The sequence below is a fragment of the Aplidium turbinatum genome, chromosome 4 (genome assembly GCF_918807975.1).
Source record: "Aplidium turbinatum chromosome 4, kaAplTurb1.1, whole genome shotgun sequence".
Classification (NCBI taxonomy): Eukaryota; Metazoa; Chordata; class Ascidiacea; order Aplousobranchia; family Polyclinidae; genus Aplidium; species Aplidium turbinatum.
The window spans coordinates 31572221-31591090 of NC_137475.1; the positions used below are offsets into that span (position 1 = coordinate 31572221).

At 37.6% G+C, this 18870-nt stretch overlaps 2 protein-coding genes across 2 annotated transcripts; one reads left to right on the forward strand and one right to left on the reverse strand.

The window, feature by feature from the left end:
• On the forward strand, positions 1-11238 carry LOC145768836 (uncharacterized). Its single transcript, XM_082580440.1, has 11 exons — positions 1-215; positions 2006-2155; positions 4370-4531; positions 4925-5092; positions 5388-5544; positions 6603-6741; positions 7218-7366; positions 7672-7825; positions 8095-8265; positions 8628-8776; positions 9118-11238. The coding sequence occupies exons 1-11, from the start codon at positions 84-86 to the stop codon at positions 9327-9329; spliced, it is 1743 nt and encodes a 580-aa protein (XP_082436566.1). The 5' UTR covers positions 1-83; the 3' UTR covers positions 9330-11238.
• A 3811-nt stretch (positions 11239-15049) lies between these two features.
• On the reverse strand, positions 15050-18101 carry LOC145768809 (cytochrome P450 4V2-like). Its single transcript, XM_082580407.1, has 2 exons — positions 17455-18101; positions 15050-17083 (listed from the first exon to the last, which is right to left on the reverse strand). Exons 1-2 carry the CDS (start codon positions 18099-18101, stop codon positions 16201-16203), a joined length of 1530 nt encoding a protein of 509 aa, XP_082436533.1. The 3' UTR covers positions 15050-16200.
• Positions 18102-18870: the final 769 nt, after the last annotated feature.

The window sequence follows — 18870 nt, forward strand, 5'->3', positions numbered from 1 at the left end:
GTTGCGTTACTGTACTTTTTCTGTTGATTTTTTAAAATAGATATACGATTGAATTTTGATGGATACGATTGAAATGTAAAATAATGGATTTATTGACACCAAGCAAAAAGATTCCATTGGCAAACCTTGAAATGATTGGTACAAGACCTGAACCAGTAGTTCCTGATGGTGTATGGGTTGAAGTACAAGGAAAGATTCTCAACAATGAAGCAATGGTTAGTGTTTTTGTATACTATGATTATTTTAAATACTATGACACATTTTGCATAAGCATTGTCTTTTGTTTGGTGTCAGAATTTGAATAATTTTTTGATTCGCTTATAAGTTATATGAAAACTAATCACCTCCATTTCGTAATAAATGTGCAATAATTAAAATTATATGCCACACACTATGTCAAACCGAACATAAAAAGTAACTTTTTCTTTGTATAATAAATGCCTGAAATAATTTATCTCACAGTCATAAATGCACAATTGCACATAGCTTGAATGCATTCAACGTAAGGCTTACTGTACTGATCACTGGAGCAGTGACCAATTAAAATTTACCTTAAATTATCTTGTGATGTATTATATTGAGTGATGATACTATTGCGCTATGTACGGTATTTTTTCATATATCTATATTATTTCTTCTAAGGTTTTATTTTTATAATATTTATTATCAGGTATTATCATCAGAAAATTAATTTTTATGAAAATATAGCTGTTTTTCTTTCATATGAGAAGTTGATTTTAGACTACATTTCATTGGGGTCAAATGTCTAGGCATTCTTCGAGCAGCCACTTGGTTATAGAGTCCTCCAGCATTAATGGACCAACCACTCTTGCTAAAGTAAAAATCGGGCAGTGGTAGAATATAGGGTCTGTGGACTGTTTCTCTGCACCACAGTGTAGCTGTTAACCTAAGTAAACAGCAACTGCATTATGTGTATTAGAATGGTAACAAAGCACCTCAGTGCTTACAACACCAAATACATTTATTAAACCTTAGTAGGCGACCCTTTCAGATTTAGTAAATAAATATTTAAACTATTTTTCCTAGTATATATAATTATATATCAGCAGTCAGCACCTGTGACATATTTTAAAGCACGGGATTTTAGCAAGGAGCATTGCTTTTTTCACATACTGTGGTTTGCTTTAAAGTAAGCTTAACTAATGTTTCCTCTTCTCACTGTATGATTCATAGTCACTCATAGCGATGTATCATCATTTAGAACTCCCTATTGTTAAAAACAGAGATTTCAAAGAAACATATATAGGTACTGGTACAGTACCTATAATACAGACAATAATCATGTAATACAGACAATAATTAACGAATGTCGTTGTCTCATTAACTAAAATAGTTACTTAATTACTAATGTGATTTCTTAATCATGTATATGGATAACTCATAGCTAGGTTGTGATTATCTGGATTAAAACATGTTTATAAGCTCTTTCTAATTATTGGTTTTTGTTGTTGAAGTGTCTATATGCAGTCAACTCGCTTAATCGGAACAAGTTTAATTGGACCATTTTTATGGGCCCTGCCAGTACTTACTCTTTCTCTATTACTTTCTCTGCTTAATTGATTATTTCAGGGTGCAGTTCAAGCCAGTAGACAAAGTATGCTTTTCACACCACAAAGTCAATTGTCATCTAACAGAATTTAGTACTGTAGCTTAAATGCATTATTGAATGCTGCACGGTGAAACAGATTGGATAATTATGCTTTTTGCCCTTAAATAAAAATGCCTGCAAAAAGTCCTATAGATCAAACACAAGTCAGCCTTTTGGAAACGTCAGGAAGGAACTTAGCTTAGATTATTAGGCTACCAAAGTTACCCAAATATTATACCAATTTTCTGGAGATTATTTCCCCAAGTTTAATCGAACGAGTTTGGCTTGGTCCTAACGTTGTCCAATTAAGTGGGATTGACTGTATCTTAAATTAAAAGGTAAGTTTCTGTATTGTAAAAGTATGAAGGTTTTATAATGTTGACGTCAACATTTCAGCATGATGCACAATGTGAAGAAGAACGAATGAAGCAGACACATGAACAAAAGAATGCCGTACTTAAAAAATTTCAAAAAGATGTGCGAAAGCGTGTCACACAAGCAGCTATTGCCAATAAAAAGATTATTAATGAAACACAAAGTGCTAAGGTATGAATCCTGATTTTTTAACTATCGTTTACTTTTTTGAGACATGCTCTGGAACATTAAATAAGCATTCTAAAACAGCTATTTTATCATATAACCTGTCAATGCGTTTGTATTTTATTTCAGCTACGGTACCGTAATTGTTTTTCATACCTGGGTTATTGTAGACTTAACTCTTGTATATATATGGAGCAAAAACATTGGATCTGTTAGAAAGCCGACTATAGTGATAAACTGATAATAATTTAATACCTTATTATACCATATTTAAACATGTGATTGCTATTCATAGCAGACTAGAGACGGAATGGCCCGTTTCGGTGAGTCTGATTCGGTGAGTCCGATCCCTATTCAGTGATTTTTTGATTTTTTTTTTTAAATTATCGGGTACCGTAGCCTAATTGTCATTGCCGTTTTAGGGTTAGAGGTTATAGGTTAGGAACTTACCGAATCGGACTCACCGAATAGTAGCAGACCCCACTGACTACCATTTTTCATTTTGAACAGATGTTTCAAGGATTAAGTCATTTGACGATTAAGTTCAATTCTTTTGTATGTATCAAAAATCAGTTTGTAGGCTGGTCCTCCCGTTTGTCTGTTCCTGTGCAGTTTGACTGTTAATACTATAAAGACGGCGATTTTGACATACTTAGAAGGACAGGATGCGTCAATTGATGGAAAATGCTGGACAGTGGACAGCTCAGACTTAAAGCATTAAGTTCACATAACTGTACTTTTGATTTTAAAATCTGCTATTATTAAATGTTTAATGTATTTTTAGTTAATAAATTGAACAGTGAACACATACACACTCAAATTCAGCTGTCAGTTTGAAATAACCAATAACATCTTACTCTTACTCTAAACAGGGAAGTTGCCTATCACGCCACGAGCAACCACCAAGCCAATGAATTTATCTAGTCCAAGTAAAGTTACATCCCAAGCCTGATCTCCAATTTTTCTTTGTCCTTCTTCAACTGTTCATTTTCTTATGTTCGTCAACATTGGTTCGTCAAACAGTATTCGGAATGATGAAACTGGGCTACCAGAAATTATGTGATTGGTTGAATTACATGTTGGCCCAGGTTGAAGACGAAGAATACTATATTGTAAACGGCCTTGAGTAGCGGGTGATACAGCAATATTTTGCCATCTTGGTCCATCTCTTCCGTCATTCAAGTGTGTTCCTGCTTCTGCAATAGAATATGCAGCTGGGCCGGGTGAATCAGACTCGTCTTTGCTCGAAGCTTGTATCGATTTCACTGTCAGATCCACCGTCATCAGAGCAATCTGAAGGAAGATTTTGCAACAATTCTAATGCCGGCCTTGCTGCAAATCTCTGGCTGGATATTTTACCGTGAATTTTTCTTTTCAACAAATATATAAAAATAAATAAACTGAACTTTTCACGGTAGCTTATGGGATTATTGAGTCAGGAAAAATCACAAGATAATTCAGATCAATTTCAGACACTTCCCTTTAGTATCCTTTCTGCTAAACTGCTGTCACAGACAATGCTAAGCTATGCATTGCACCACAATTATCTTAAACTATTCGACCAATGCATGATAAGTCTATAACAGACTGTTGAATTGCGTTTTTCTCACTGACGGCAGTTGCAGATCTCCAGCGTTGAGTCCATGCGTTCTCTGTTTGCCCAAATGTCGAATAAAAACGTTCATCTTTCTCAGCTGGAAACTGAGATTATCTCGCACAGCTAAGTGCAGGCAGCAGCTGTTTACCTTATGTTGATTACTTTGGGTGACCTATTTCGATAAAAAGAAACAGAATTCCTCTTTTTGGGTAACCTAAATTGATAACGTGCAATTAGCTGTAGAATGAAACAAAATTCCCCTTCGTTTTTATGGGAAAATGGTTTTCTGCAGAAATGTCAAAATACGTCTATTGACACAAGCCGTCCTTGTAGGTAGTGACCATTCTAACTTTAGATAAATAACATAGAAGCTTGAAATTTGTAGGTTAGTTACATGAGACTAATATAAGAAGTCACAAAATTTCGCCGCTATATTGTGCAACGTTTATGTGTTATGGATGCACAAATGTTGAAAATACATCAATTGACGCGTACCGTCTTTCTTGTGTTAATGTGTCTAGCTGTCTAGCAACACATTTTCATTCACTGTTCTCAACAAGCATTTTATGCATTTTCTGTTGAATTTAACTGTCTTTAATTAATAAATCATGAATTTAATGCAGATGGAGAAAGAAAGAGAACTTTTATATCGTAGTGCGTCTGCTGCGGAACGATCTACTCCCAAGAAAAATCGCTGTACTTATAACGTGAACCCTATCACTATTGATTCCACTGGTAAACTTACTGCCACTCCAAAATTGGTTGATCCCGCTGAGCTTTCAAAGGTGAATGCACTAAGCCTAAAGCTGTTTAATGCTATAAACTTTGAACTAAAGTATATATTTTGAAAGAGTGGGCAACCAGTTTCAAAAATTTAAACACTCCATTGAATGTTGAAAGGAGTTTGAGCAAAATATCCGAATAGTTATTTATAATCATTTTTTATAATTTGTGCAGTGTGCAGTTTATACAATGTTCTTTGCTTCACACTGCTGGCAGAAGGTTTATTTCTTAAAGCTTATAGCTTATTTCTTCACTGTCATAAAAATATTTCGTGTAGCTTTGCTTCAAGCACCTTTTTTAGCTTTTTTTTTCAGAAAGTTTGAAGCTATACCAAATGTTAAAACTGTGCAATGCGTTTTTACGCAGAACGCCATTTCAAAGCATTGTTTTGTCAGGTTGATCCAGTGCTACAGATTTGCAGCCAGCGGTTAGAAAGCCTCACCACAGGTGCTCGACAGAAACTTGCCGAACGATCTATTGTGCCAAGAAAGGCAGACCTTGAGTGTGAGAATGATGACGTTCCTTTACCAGGTGGATTTTGGGGAGTTGGAGCAACAAGAGAGGTCATTATTATTTGTTAGTGAATCTACATAAAACAACAAGGCAGGAAGCCTGGTTGCCATAAGGTCTACACACTACACTTAGATAGACCTGTGACTGTAGAAATATCGAGAATAATGTACGTATATGTATAACTTACTGTTTTTCAAACGTATCACAAGCACCATGGAACATATGGCAGTGCAGATACTCATCCAAGCCATCAATTCCAAAATAGTTGCCCAATAACCTAATTTGTAATATATTGTATTGAAATTAGTAGTTGTTTTTTCAATAAAATCTTGTTGTCTGGCGCAGAAATCTAAAGCTAGACTTAGCAATGACAACAAGGACTTGGATACGACCCACCACACTGTAAAACCACATAATGTTGAAGATGATGTGGATACTGTTCCCGCTGCACCATCCTTAGAAGATGTTACTTTAGCTTCCCTGCAGGAAGGAATTTCTGCTGGTAAGTCGAGCAGATTTTTACTGGTTTTGCAAAGACCCAACGATGTGTCTACCCAGACAGCAAATATTCGTCATTTTTACATTGACTCAACGTCTGCAGACCTTGTCTATAGTTAAGTCTCTTGCTGATACACATTCGTGTGCTTTCGAGTGATGGTGTCGAATCCACCGGAATGGCCCGTTTCGGTGAGTCCGATCCCTATTCGGTGATTTTTTCAATTATTTCTTTTAAATTATCGGGTACCGTAGCCTAATTAATGTAATTATCATTGTCATTTTAGGGTTTCGGGTTATAGAGGTTAGGAACTCACCGAATCGTAGCAGACCCCGAATCCACGCCCTTCTCAGTCTCATGCTGGCCCCCTCACCACTTGTCATATGGTCGCACAACAGGCCTACACCTAATGAGAGTGAGCAGCTGTGTCTTGCAAGACACTTAACATACATACGGTGGACACTGGGCATGAACCTTGGCTACCTTGCCTTCCACTTAATCTAAATCTTCAGTCACCGGCATATACTTGGATATAAAAAAAGAAGAAATAATGTTCATTCATTCCTATGTTTGCCGTCTGAATGGCTTGAACATCCTAAACGAATGGATGAGAATAGATTAACAAAGATAGTTTGGAAGAAGGTAATAATGAGAAGACAAAAAGGAGACCAAAAAACATGGGAAGACACCGTAAAGGATGATTTGAGAAAAAGAAACTCAAAAGTTGGAGCTGCCAACATAGAGAGATATGGAGGACTCGCTGGAGACAACTGGTGGACCCTGGCGATTCAAGATGAAGACCAAGGCTTCTTTACAACGAAATGGAGAGAAGCAGAGAGGTGCCACCACATTTGGATTCATTTTTGAAAAACTACCAGCGACCTTTAACGAGACTAAGGTTAAAACCACAATTATGTTTTATGTTTCTAGAGAACTTTTGTCATATTGTATTTTGACGACATTCAAAAGGGAGATCTTAGGTGACGATTCATCGACACCACCTCATATGTGTATTGTGTAGGTTACCGTTTTTTGTCTATTTTTTGATCAACAATTTATTACAGAACTGGTTTCAAATCATAGAATAGAAAAAGAAACTTTAAAACGAAGTGGCAAGGGGGAAAAGGATTTCTTTCCTCAGGACCCTTCACATCCTTATGTGGCCAGCAACGTTCATTTTAAATTACCAGATGAGATACTCGAGTGAGTGCATTGGCTTCCTATCAATTTTTGTGGTTCAATTTAATCTGGTTCAGCGGAAAGAGATTTCTTTGAGCTCATGTCGCTGTGCAGTGTGCATCTTTGGGAAACTAATCCCGACAGCAAACCAGTCGTTTTTACATTGATTCAACGCCTGCATACGTTGGATCAATGTAAAGAAACGATTGATTTGCTGTCTGAAACCTTGTGGGCAGTGGAGATTAATAACAACTTGGTGCAGTTAAACGTGTTTCTACAAAATAGGGAAACGATTGTAGGCTTTGTGATGTTGAGCTGTAACATGTTACAAGTTACAACGATGTTCTTTGGTCAATTAAATTTCACAGAAAGATGCCTGAATCTTCACTTGCATTCTTGCCTCCGATTTTCTACATTTTGGGTATAAGAGATACTATCAATTCGCTGGTTTCAAATCTAAAATCAAATTTTGCGTTAATTTTTTTTACATTTTTGAACAGCGAAGACGATGACTTGTCTGAAGAGTTCGCTCAAAAATCAAATGTAACAAGGTCTATACCTGCATGTTCTGAGCCTGATGGCAATTATGACTTGGTTGCATATCCGAAGCTCAAGTCAAGCAGTTCTAAACCCGCAAGCGCTCTTTCCGGTAAGCCATAACGTTAAATGAAGCATTTTAACGTTTGATGCAAATTTCAACAGCGTGTTGAAAAAGTCTTTTTGTAATTACAAGTGCAGTTTTTAGTTACGCAATGCTGTAATTTGTCGACACATGAGAGAGCTTTATCTGCCAATATCTTTCTTGAATCGCAACTTCTTGAGGGTTGTTGCAGCAATGTTTGACGCTTTCTTTAACGTACTAAGATCATTAGGTGCGAATTTGAAGATGGACGATATTGATTTATGCTTCAAGTTGACCAATTGCTTTTTATTACGTATTACTTAATTTTACAGCGCCACCTGTTGTCCATCCTGGCGTGGTGGCACGTAACCAGAAGATGGCGGTCGAGAAGGCGAGATGGTTGTCTCGTCGCGTGTTTGCTGATGCGGAACGCGAAAGATCGAGAGAACACAAACGCTTGAAAGAACATCGCTTGAGAGTTGAAAGGTTGACTTTTTCTTCTTTATGTTTTTTAAACAGCAAGATTAATTCTTTGCGTTCTTTAGTGAGCAAAATTGATGGTTCATCTAAAACCGAAGTTTTTGGCAATTCTATGACTCAACCGACTCTGGGCAGGTCAAAGTTTTCGACTTTTCAGCCGTAAAACTACCTCCTCTCCACGTCTCTGGGAGGTTTTTATACCATTCGATATTAAAAGGTTCATGACATGAGCTTTTATATTTGACTAAACCCTGATGTGTCCGATATTGTTTTAGATTGCGAGCGGAGAAGGAAAAAATACGTTGGGAAATAGAAGAGAAGTCACGTGAACAAGTGCAAGCCGTCTCATTGGCTAACGAGAAACTGATAAAGCAAGCGGAAAGGCAAGAGAGAAAAATAAAACAAAAGAAAACCAAAGAGAAAAAACAGCAGCAGAAAATAGAAAGGTAATAGGAAATTTGATTGTAAGAAGATTTCTTTTTTTCTCAGCGGGCAAATCAGTTCCAAGCAAATATAAATCAATGTAAAAATCGATTGATTTGCTGTGTGGGTTCTTTTTTGTATTGATTAACGCCATTGAAACACTAAAAAATGTGTAGTTTGCTTTGTGAGTTAAATGCTGATTTAACGTCATCAGAACACTAATTCAACATCGTTTAACTAAAATATTTTTTTGTAAGATTTATTAATTTTACAACCGCTTGAATCATCAACGCAAAGTTAAGTCTGTCAAACCAAAGGAACGTTCAACGCTGTGGAAAGAAACTATTTTTCTGATTGCAAAACTTAAAGCCTGTATTTGCCGCAGATTTGTGTCAGCCTTGCGCGCCCAGCTCAAGGACAGATTGAAGCAGAACAAGATAGAGCTACCTCCCCTGTGCATGTGCGGCAACACTTTCTGGGACACGAATCCTAACTCTTGCGCTAACAACTGTATATTCTACCGGAACCCGAAAGGTAACATTTAAGTGACGTTTGCTGCCGGACAATCATGTAGTATCATGGGAGGTTATTAGTGTATCAGTAGCTCGTGCGCTTAGCAGAGTTGTCCTTAAGTTTGTGATGTACAACCAGGCAGTTTGGGTTGTTATAATTTTGAGAAACAACCCATTAATATAAATTGTTCTATAACATCAGTGTTGTTTTCTGAATTAATACCAAATTTATTTTTTTTTATTTGAAAAAACTGCAAAATTAGATGCTTCAAACAATGTTTTCTGTTTATATGTACAAAAGTTGTCCAAACTATGCCGTTACTACATTATTTTTTCAACAAACTTTTGAAAAACTCGAAACAGCATTTGCCAAAGCTCTGGAAGCCGTCCTCCAAGCGGTCGACCGGAATATGGATCCTTTCCACAAAGATGCGCTGCAACGAAGCACTGTCTCTTTTTCTCTTGCCCCGGATGATGATGATGATGACCCTGAAGACATAACCATCCCAACATCCGCTCGGACTTTGAGTGCCAGATCGGATCATTCCAGTCTTCTTTCACTCGGATCGCTGTAGTAGAGTGTTCCTTTCATCAATTTTCTATGCCTCATCAATGTAAGATGTGCTTTGAATGCGTTCCATTAAAACGGATGTTCTGCGTTCGCGTTTAAATGTCAGCAAACGTTATGATGACCTGTCTTGCACGGATATAACGTATATGTGTTTTTCACTCACAAATGTTTAACTTTTAATGCTAGCCGGAGGTGCTGCAATTATTTCTGGTTTTCAACGTTTTTTCTAAATGTTTTGTGGCATGATGGCGTGACTTATACCAGCATTTTTTCAAGTGATAGTTCCATTGAGTTTGTTGATCAATATTTGCTGATCATTTACTTGGGTTTACGATCCCAACGATTTAAACACTGGCGGCATTGCGTTACAGAATGCGAATTTCTGCTGTTCTACACCAGAACGGTCAACAAGAAATCTGTAATCGTCGTTACACTCTTTTGTACGGTTCTCCTACATGGCCCATTAAAAATCAAAACATTCATCTGATCAAAAAGTCACCCTTGTGTGGTGAATCAAGCAAAAGTGGATTTAGTTTCACAATCTCTAATCTAAAAATGGTATAAGTGACATGACTATCGACAGTGATATATTTCACAGATTGTTTAAATCATCGCTTCTGTAGGCCTACTTCTGGAGAGAAATTTTTTGATTTGATTGAATCTTTATCCTCGGACTGGGAAAGCTTCTTGCAGAGCTTAATTCTGGCAGTTTCGTATACTTGTAGGGGCTTTGAATCACTGACGCAGGCCCGGTCACCGAGATTGACAGAGTGGAGTTTCCGATTGTGAAGTCTTGTTGCCGGGGAATTATTCCATCCATTAGATGCCGCTGAATGGAGAGCAATCCTTAACGTGCGTTGCTCAAAGCGCACACCCCGAGAGTCGAGCCAGCGCTGCTTGATCTTGAAGCTTCTTCATTCCAGAAATGATTAAACTTTCTTGCGCTTGCTTTCTGCAGCCGTAAATTTTTGTTTGAATAGTTTTCATCATGTGTTGCAAGACCTGCATGGGTTATCGAGCCTTTTATTTCTGTTCGGGTATGATACATAATTAATATTAAACATGGCTCTCAGTTAGAGCAACCCTCTAGGTCGTCTAAAGACGCTTGCTGAGTTTAGGGAGTTTGTCAAATAAATTTCCCTATCCTGTTTGGCAGAGTTTAAATTTAAACCATCACCAACTTGTTTGAATACTGAAAAGTTTGGGTGTTCATCAGGACAATTATTGTTTCTAGCACTAGTTGCTACGTTCATCTGATGAAATTGAAAGTAAAATTAACAGATCGCATCTTGTTTGTTGTTAATTTTACTTTCAATTTCATCAGATGAACGTAGCAACTAGTGCTAGAAACTAACTTGTTTATTATTTAGTTCTGTTTTTTCCAGACTCTCAGATTCATTACTGTGCTGCAAACAATGCAAAATCTCATTTTGCTAAATGCTCACCCGCTGTAAAAAAAACAAACATTGTATTTCGCTCTTATTGTAGGCCTATGTCGTTTTACGCATCCCAGTTGTGTAACAATTTTAGATCTTCCTTATAAAACGATTAGGCCACGTGTTGCTTACAATGATTCTTTCAGAATATTGCACAATTTGCATCGTGGTCAGTGCCCGTGAATATCAAGTACTGAATAATATAACAACGTTTGATGCTTTATTGAGGGAAAACATGTTTTCGTTTATCAACCGTTGCATTCACTCCTCAAATCGCTTTATATCAGATCTGATGTCATCTAATTGTTTTTATCGTTCTGAATACTTTCAACTCTTTTAACGCTCATTGTATGTAAATTTGTAACAGTAGATATTTAGTGAGCTCTTAAACTGACGACATCCAAAGTGGCTCTCTGTGACCTTTGTGCATTTGCAGTTTGTGTAGTATTTCGTTGTTGTGGATATGGACAGCTTTTTCTGACGCAAATAAATCATAAGTTAATAGCATTCAGGGCATTGGACTTATTGTAGAAACTCAATAGTCAATTGTAGTCAAGTCCAAATGTGACACAAAGTTTTATTCATGAAATGTAGGAGCTCATACGAGATTGCACAAGTCATCGCCATTAAAAAATACGAATTAAGTCAGAATTAATACCGATTAAAAACATCAGTTTCCAGTGGACTAATGGTTGGAAAATTACAAGTCATCTAAAACCTAACACATCCGCTTCAACTGTCAGTTTCAGTTTGTCCTTGTGAAGATAATCACTTCAAAACTAAAGCCATCAACAATGCTCTCATCTGGCTTTGTGACATTGGCGTGATCATTAATCTATGATTGAATTTAAAGACAAAGATAGTATAAAATAGTTGCATAGTGATTTGTTTCAATGTAAATTACACTTTTAACGAGACTGGACTTGGATTTGAAAAAAATTAGTGGTTTCATTTTGAGGTAAAATCTACCAGTCTTTATTTCAATAGGCCACGGATATTGAAATAAAAGATTAAATAAAGAATATCCCTGCAATACGCCTACCCTGGTAGCCTATTGTTTTTAATAGAAAGAATAATTGGGCTGACCGGTACCGCAGGTGTTCTATTTTCCTGGTAGCAGCCATAGGCGTAGCCAGGGGGGGGCGAAAGGGGCCACGGCCCCCCCCAAATTTTCCAAGTTTGGATTCTGAACTTGAGCCCTTTGTTGAAAATGTAATAAAATTTGTAGAAATTTGTAACGTTTTCCAAGACATCTGGCTATTAACACCTCCAAGGACTTGTTTTAGACACACAGAAAGACACCAATAAATTTTGCAAATCGTAAATCGCGCAAAATTTACGCGATTTACGTTTCTTTGTACTAATTTGTGAAAGCAATTTCAGAAAGGCTTACTCTGTTGGGTTTTTGTGTAGTTATTGAGTTTTTGTGTAGCTGAGTTTTTGGTGTTCTCTAATTTTAGCCGCAGTGTTTGCCCGTTGGTGTGTAAGAGCTACCTTTAATAAGTTAATAGCTGTTTATCTGCTAATAAATTTCATACAAATATTACCCTAAAAGTGTTTCTAGAAAGCGCTATAATCCATTATTTGAGTGTAATTTTTCAAAAATTTTCCGGGGGAGCATGCCCCCGGACCCCCCTAGATTACGCGTGCCTTCGGCACACTCTAACCCCCACCACTTTCATTGCTTCCCTTGCTCAACCCACCAGGATACGCCACTGCACATCAAGTGGCGATGGCTTAAACCAAACACTTTGTTGTTCTCTTCAGATCATCAAATATTTGGCCCCCCCCAAATTTTTTTCCTGGCTACGCCACTGGTAGCAGCTATGTACAGTATTAACCGCTACCCAACCTGTTTCTTCCTAACTTTTGACTCAAGTGTTGAGTGAAGATTATAATATTGTCAACAAGAGACGGGTTCAATTGTGATGTGGAATAGTCACTGCCAGTGGCGTATTTAGAAAGTTTGTTAGGGGGAGGCCAAGACATTGTGTCATTGGAGGCCAATAGGGATACACACGGGGTAGTCAACGGTAGTAGGCTACACAGAAAGCTCAAATTTGATGAAAATGGCTCTTCATTGGTTCAAATTTTTTCTACTTGGGTTAAAATTAGACTTGTTTGACTCTTTAAATAAGGGTGGGTTAGGCTATACCAAAATGTCATATGATGCGTCAGAACGGGGGGAGGGGGTCCAAAAGCGAATCCGTAGAAGTAAGTTACTGTTCCAATCAATGAACCAACAAAAGATATCAAACACTTCAGAACATAAACACTAAGTTAGTCCTTCCGACCTCGAATACCTTTAGAACATTCTCGGCGATTCGCAATGACAATTTACAGTTTATGCGATGGTTGCGCTTGGCAAATATATCAATGACTGCATCAAACTCGAGTACAACATCCTTGTTTTAATACATCTGAGCTAGACCATCCAAACGTGGCTAGGTCATGGTCGTGCGGTAATATTTTTTCAGGTGGCCTACTTTAGTGAACTGAAACATCGCTCGTTGGAGGCAGTTGTAACTGGAAGCGTAGCAAAGATTCGAAGTAATTTATGGATAATCGGATAAGTGCCGAGTTGTTCAGCCGCTTGACACGCATCCACAAGAGTCGCAGGTCGTATATCCACAGAAACTGCAAGTCAATTCGCTCTCAATCTTCGCAACTAGCTGCAAAGCAATTGCTTGGTTCAACATCAAGCATTTCATGGTCATTATCATCATCATCATCGGCCATGCCTGAATAAAGCGTCGGCTACCGTGAGTCTCCACAACGATCGATTGTCCATAGTTCTAATCAGGTTTTCAAAATTTTGGTTTGTCCATGTTGTAAGATTTTTGAAGATTTCTAAACGTGGATGCCCTCGGTGCTTCTGACCAGGAAGTCGCCTCATCATTGCCGAGTGTTCAATTCTGCGTTTGCGGTAGACATGCCCGATAAATGTCATTTGTCTTTTTTTGATAGTTGTGATGAGGACGCCAGGGGTGCACCCAGAGCGTCTCCACACTTCTTCGTTAGTGATCTTATTCATCCAGTTAATTCCCATCAGTCTTCGAATGTAGGCTACACATGTAAAATTCTTATTTTGGTGTTTAGAGAGATTGAGTTAGATTTAAGTATTTTGGCCATTTTGATGAACGCTTGTTTGGATTGTGCAATTCGTGATTTTACATCGCTCCAGCATCGACCATTCGAAGTGACCATAGAACCCATAGATAGTTGAAACTATTTACTTGTGAGACTGTTGTATTCTGTATTTTGATTGTGCATACTGGAGTTATTTCCTTTGACGAGATAGTCATGCAGAAGGTTGTCGTTGCATTCAAATTAAGTCCAAGGTTTTCGCTTTGCTTAATGACTATGTCGAGTAAGTTTTGTAAACTGGAGTTTTCATGGTAGAAGTCGAAAATCTCGTCGATCGGGCAGTTCTCATCTTCATGAATCAATGAAGGCAGAAATGTACTGACTTTAAAAGCTAGCGAGCAGCAGTGCTCATTGAATCTCTCGTGAATTTGTGCCATGCAATTGTCAAGAAAAAGAAGAAAAATTGTTGACAAATTACATTGCAAAAAGTATTCCCCGCCCCCGCGCTAGGATGAATCATCCAAGCAATTATTGCGCTACAACTTTTTTTTTTTTTGCAAATTTTGTAATATTTTTTATTTTTTTTACCTGATTATTAGGGGGAGGCCATCGCCCTTTATCCTCCCCCCTAAATACGCTACTGGCTCACTGCACACTCTAATAAGGGACGTCCGTCCGATAGATTCGCACATCGTAAAAAGACCGAACCATGTTTTCGCCACGTAGCAAAAACACAAGTTAGTAAATGCAGTAGAGAAAAAATAATGAGAGATTGTCGCTCAAGCGTGACAGTGCATCGTAATGATGACGTCACGATTGCGTTACAATCTGTTACAATACGGGGATAAATAGCTGGTAGGGTTGCCAGATTGGGCGCTTTTACGCCCAATTGGGCTACTTTTGATTTCTCCAAGCGCCAAAAATTCGCGTTGGGCCCGTTTTTTGGCTGGCGCCCAATTAGGCTACTTTTTTTTAAAATATAATATAACTTTTCATGTAAAAATTGTATCATGTTTAAAAATTTTACCTAATTCGTAGTAATCTCAGTGAGGAGCAGCGTTTTTGGAGGCCTCGGTCAGGCAGGGTTACCAATTTGGTATAAAAATGCCAATTTTAAAAAATGTGCATGTTTATGCTTTAATCTGGCAACTTAAGTGATCTAAGTTTTTATGAAAATGCAGTGCCAGTGGACATCAGTTGAGTTTGTTTTTATTTCTGACCATCACAACGAAAAACAATATACAGTATGTCAAACATAGCAGAGGTCTAGAAAAGGTAGAAGCGACAAAACACGGCCGCTATAACGTACATGATGCCAAAGAGAGAGAGAGAGAAACCTTTTATTTTGTCTGCTGCGAAATAGTATACGGTACAAATAGGCTATAAACCGGTACAAATATATTCAACAACAGACAGGAAGCAGCGAAAGACTAGCCTATTAGTCATCGAGTCAGCTGCTTCCCGTGTTTTTAATGTGACAAATGTAAAGCATCGGCATTACGTTGCAAACAAGATAAGCATAATTTTCGCAAAAATGTAAACAAAAAAGTGGGTTCCTGTGGTTTCATTGTAACATCAAAAAATATTGAAGAGTTAAGTGAGGCTTCCCGTGACGCACCGAGAATTGAACGAGGGCCGGTAGAGTGAGATACCACCCTGCTGACCGCTACGCCACTCAATACGCCAAAGCAGGACAATCAGTTATGGCATGGTCGCAACACCTTTTAATAAAGTTTTTACAAATGTAAAAAGGAGAAAAAAAAGCCAGTAAATTTTTTTTAACAATTTATAGGCTATGTGTAAAAAAACTAAACAAGACAAAAAGATAGTTTCTACGTTGATCGACCTTGGTGTGTGATCAAAACTGTTGATGGTCTTGAAGGGAACACTCTTGATGTGTTAGCTCATCACGAAAAGCAATTAAACCATTTTTTGTGTTTAGGTAGGCTACTTGTTTGTAGTTATTTTAACAGACAGTTGAGTGAATGCATGGTTGCTAATCTGTCTGAAACATGTGAAAAACTGGAAAAACACTTATAATTTGGGACTGATGGTCAAGCGCTCTGGAAGAATTTTGTATAATAGCCTATTCATTTGCTTGGGCTCCATTTTAGAACCCCCAAAAAAATTGGGCTACTTTTTGCATAAGCTTGGGCTCTTTTTTATATTAACCTCTGGCAACCCTAATTGCTGGGCAATAATTTCGTGGGCAGTAGGTTAAATATGCAATCAATAAGTTGCATTTACTTTTAGATGATTATTTTTGACAAGGATCTCAATAAGATTTTCATGTTTCACTGCAATTGAATTTTTTTCTATAAAAATGATGTAGGCTACGGCTAAAAGCACAAGTTAATCCGATTGCATTTTTAAAAGCTCCAGTTTACTGAGACTGATGTTCAGCGGCTCTGCTGGGCGAAGTATGAGTTCTCCAGCCATTTTGACGTCTTTTCGTTTGTCATGAGAAGTTACACTATATTGTCTTAACAAACTGGAAAGAATGACCTTTTCTTCTAACATGGCAAAGCGTTGCCCGATGCAATTCCTTGGTCCCGCAGAGAAAGGTATGTATGCAAACGGGTGACGCAGAGCAGAGTTTTTCATCGAAAACCTTTCGGGATCAAACGTATACGGATCTTTCCATACATGTGGATTGTGATGAATGCAGTAGGCAAACACAATCACTTGCACACCGGCAGGAACAATGTACCCATCGATTTCACAATCTTCTGTTGTAACACGTGCGAAAAGAGGAACAGACGGAAAAAGACGCAGTGCCTCTTTTATAACTTGTTCCAAGTAAACAAGCTTTTTCAAATCATCCATCGTTGCTTGACGATGAATGTCGTTGCTAAACACTTCAACAAGCTCGTTTTGAATGCGTTTTTGAACATCCGGATATCTTCCTATTAAGTATATGGCCCATGTCATTGCAGCAGCTGTAGTGTCGTGGCCCTCAAACATGAAGGTATCTACTTCTTCTTGAATGTCTTCCAATGACAACTTAACTCCGTCTTCTGTTGCAGCGTGCATTAACATATCAAGAAATGCCATTCTCTTGGTGTTTTTTTTATTTTGATTTGTTGTTGTAAATTTTTCTGCAATAACTTTGCGTGTGAAGCTGTGAAGAGTACGCAGAGCTTGATCATGTTCTTTGCCGAGTCTAGTTCTCTTAAAAGCAATGTCCCACCACAACAACGGAGTTTTTTGCCGTAGTTGGATCAAATCAGACATTCTACAATACAATGTACAGCGTGTAAGACTCAGGTTTGACATTTAGTAAACTATTGCTTGTATTTCGTAAAATAGATTAATTTTTAACTAAAGCAACTACTGATTTATACTTTGTTTGTCAAAAATTAGCTTTATTTAAAAAGATGACACATTCCATTTGAATATAATACTAAAGAAGACGCACTTACGGTGGCGAAAGCTTTATCAATAAAGCATACAAGTTTTCGAACCTGGCTGATTTATTTAGGCCTAGCCTACTTGTATCATCTTGGGCCTATATTAATTATTCGCTATCGGCCTCCACTAAATATTTTTCCATGTAGACTACGGTACGTCACAAGCTTTATGATAAACACAACTTAGCTAACGAACCTGTATATAGCTTTCACGTAAGACGAATCTTCATCGTTTTGGGCGTTGACTGATTGCCCCATTGCTGTTTCACAAATTATGTCGAGTGCACACATTGTTACGCACTTCCCAATGTCTACAGATTTTCCCGAATCATATTGCTTGGTAATTTTGCTTATCATGGCACTTGATTGCTCATTGATCACTCCAAGAAAATCTTGCAAGATATTAAAGTGAAATGATGGAGTTATCAATCTTCTTCTTTGCTTCCATTTCTCCCCTTCCGACGTGAGGAGTCCGGTTCCCAGCCATGGATGAAGAAAGCTGTATACGTATGACTTTTTCATGTGCTTAGAACTTTTCAAAATTACTTGGACAGTTTCAGGGTGCAATACAGTTACGAGTGGAATTGGTCCGAGCCACGAAAGGACAAGTTTGGTGTTTGTTTGTTCAACTATTTCATTAGTTTGAGTGGCTATGTAATGGAAAAATTCGGACGGTTGTCCAACAAAAAGGTAGCTATGGCCAATTAAGGGATAAGCCGTTTGGAGAGCTTCTGGAAGCTTTGAAAGTTTACTTCGGAACTTGATAAAACTGATAATCTTTCTTCGATATGCAACGCTCAATGCAACTAGAATCAAAATTGCAACAAAGATAGCAACATACATTGTCAACACCAGCAACAAAAGTAGCCTATATAAGACAGAGTTCATTTCAGAATATGATTGTGTCAGTATTTGTATTAGCCAATTTTTGTTATTGTTTGATTAGCCAAAAAAATTTGTAAGAAATATGAAAATCAACAGGAATAAGAGTAAGATACATTTATATATTAACTTACAATCAGTCTATCACTACCTGTAGCGCACCAAGCATGGGGCTAAGGGGCTCAAGCCCCCCCCCAAACCCACCACCAAAAATGATTTTTTGCATGTTTTCCATTTATACCTTTTGCTTACAGGTTAGATATGAATAGGACACAACAATACAACAGGGCTGAGCATTATAACAATATATTTTACATATTTACAAATAGTTTTAACAGTCGAACGTTTTCGGTTTAACTTAAGCCCTCATCAAAAATCTGAAAATATTTATAAAAATGCAATAAATTTCAACTTTTTGAAGGTAAAATTACATTAGGAAAAAGCAACTACATAAATAACTACAAAAAATTTGCACCACAGGAAACGTGATACATCAAGTAAATGTTGAAGAGAATGGACGCGCCTCCAGCAAATAATTGTTTGTTTAAATTTGGGTTGTAGCGTTTGATTAACAGTGCTTCCTATCATAACAGTGAATTTTGGTGTCAAATTGGGATTTGCTTTTGCGTAAAATTTTAAATGAGTCAGCAGAGAATTTTCGATCAGTGCAAAAAGAACACTCCATGATGGTCTTTGATGGCACTTTTCTTTAACTCTCTAAAGTTCAGAT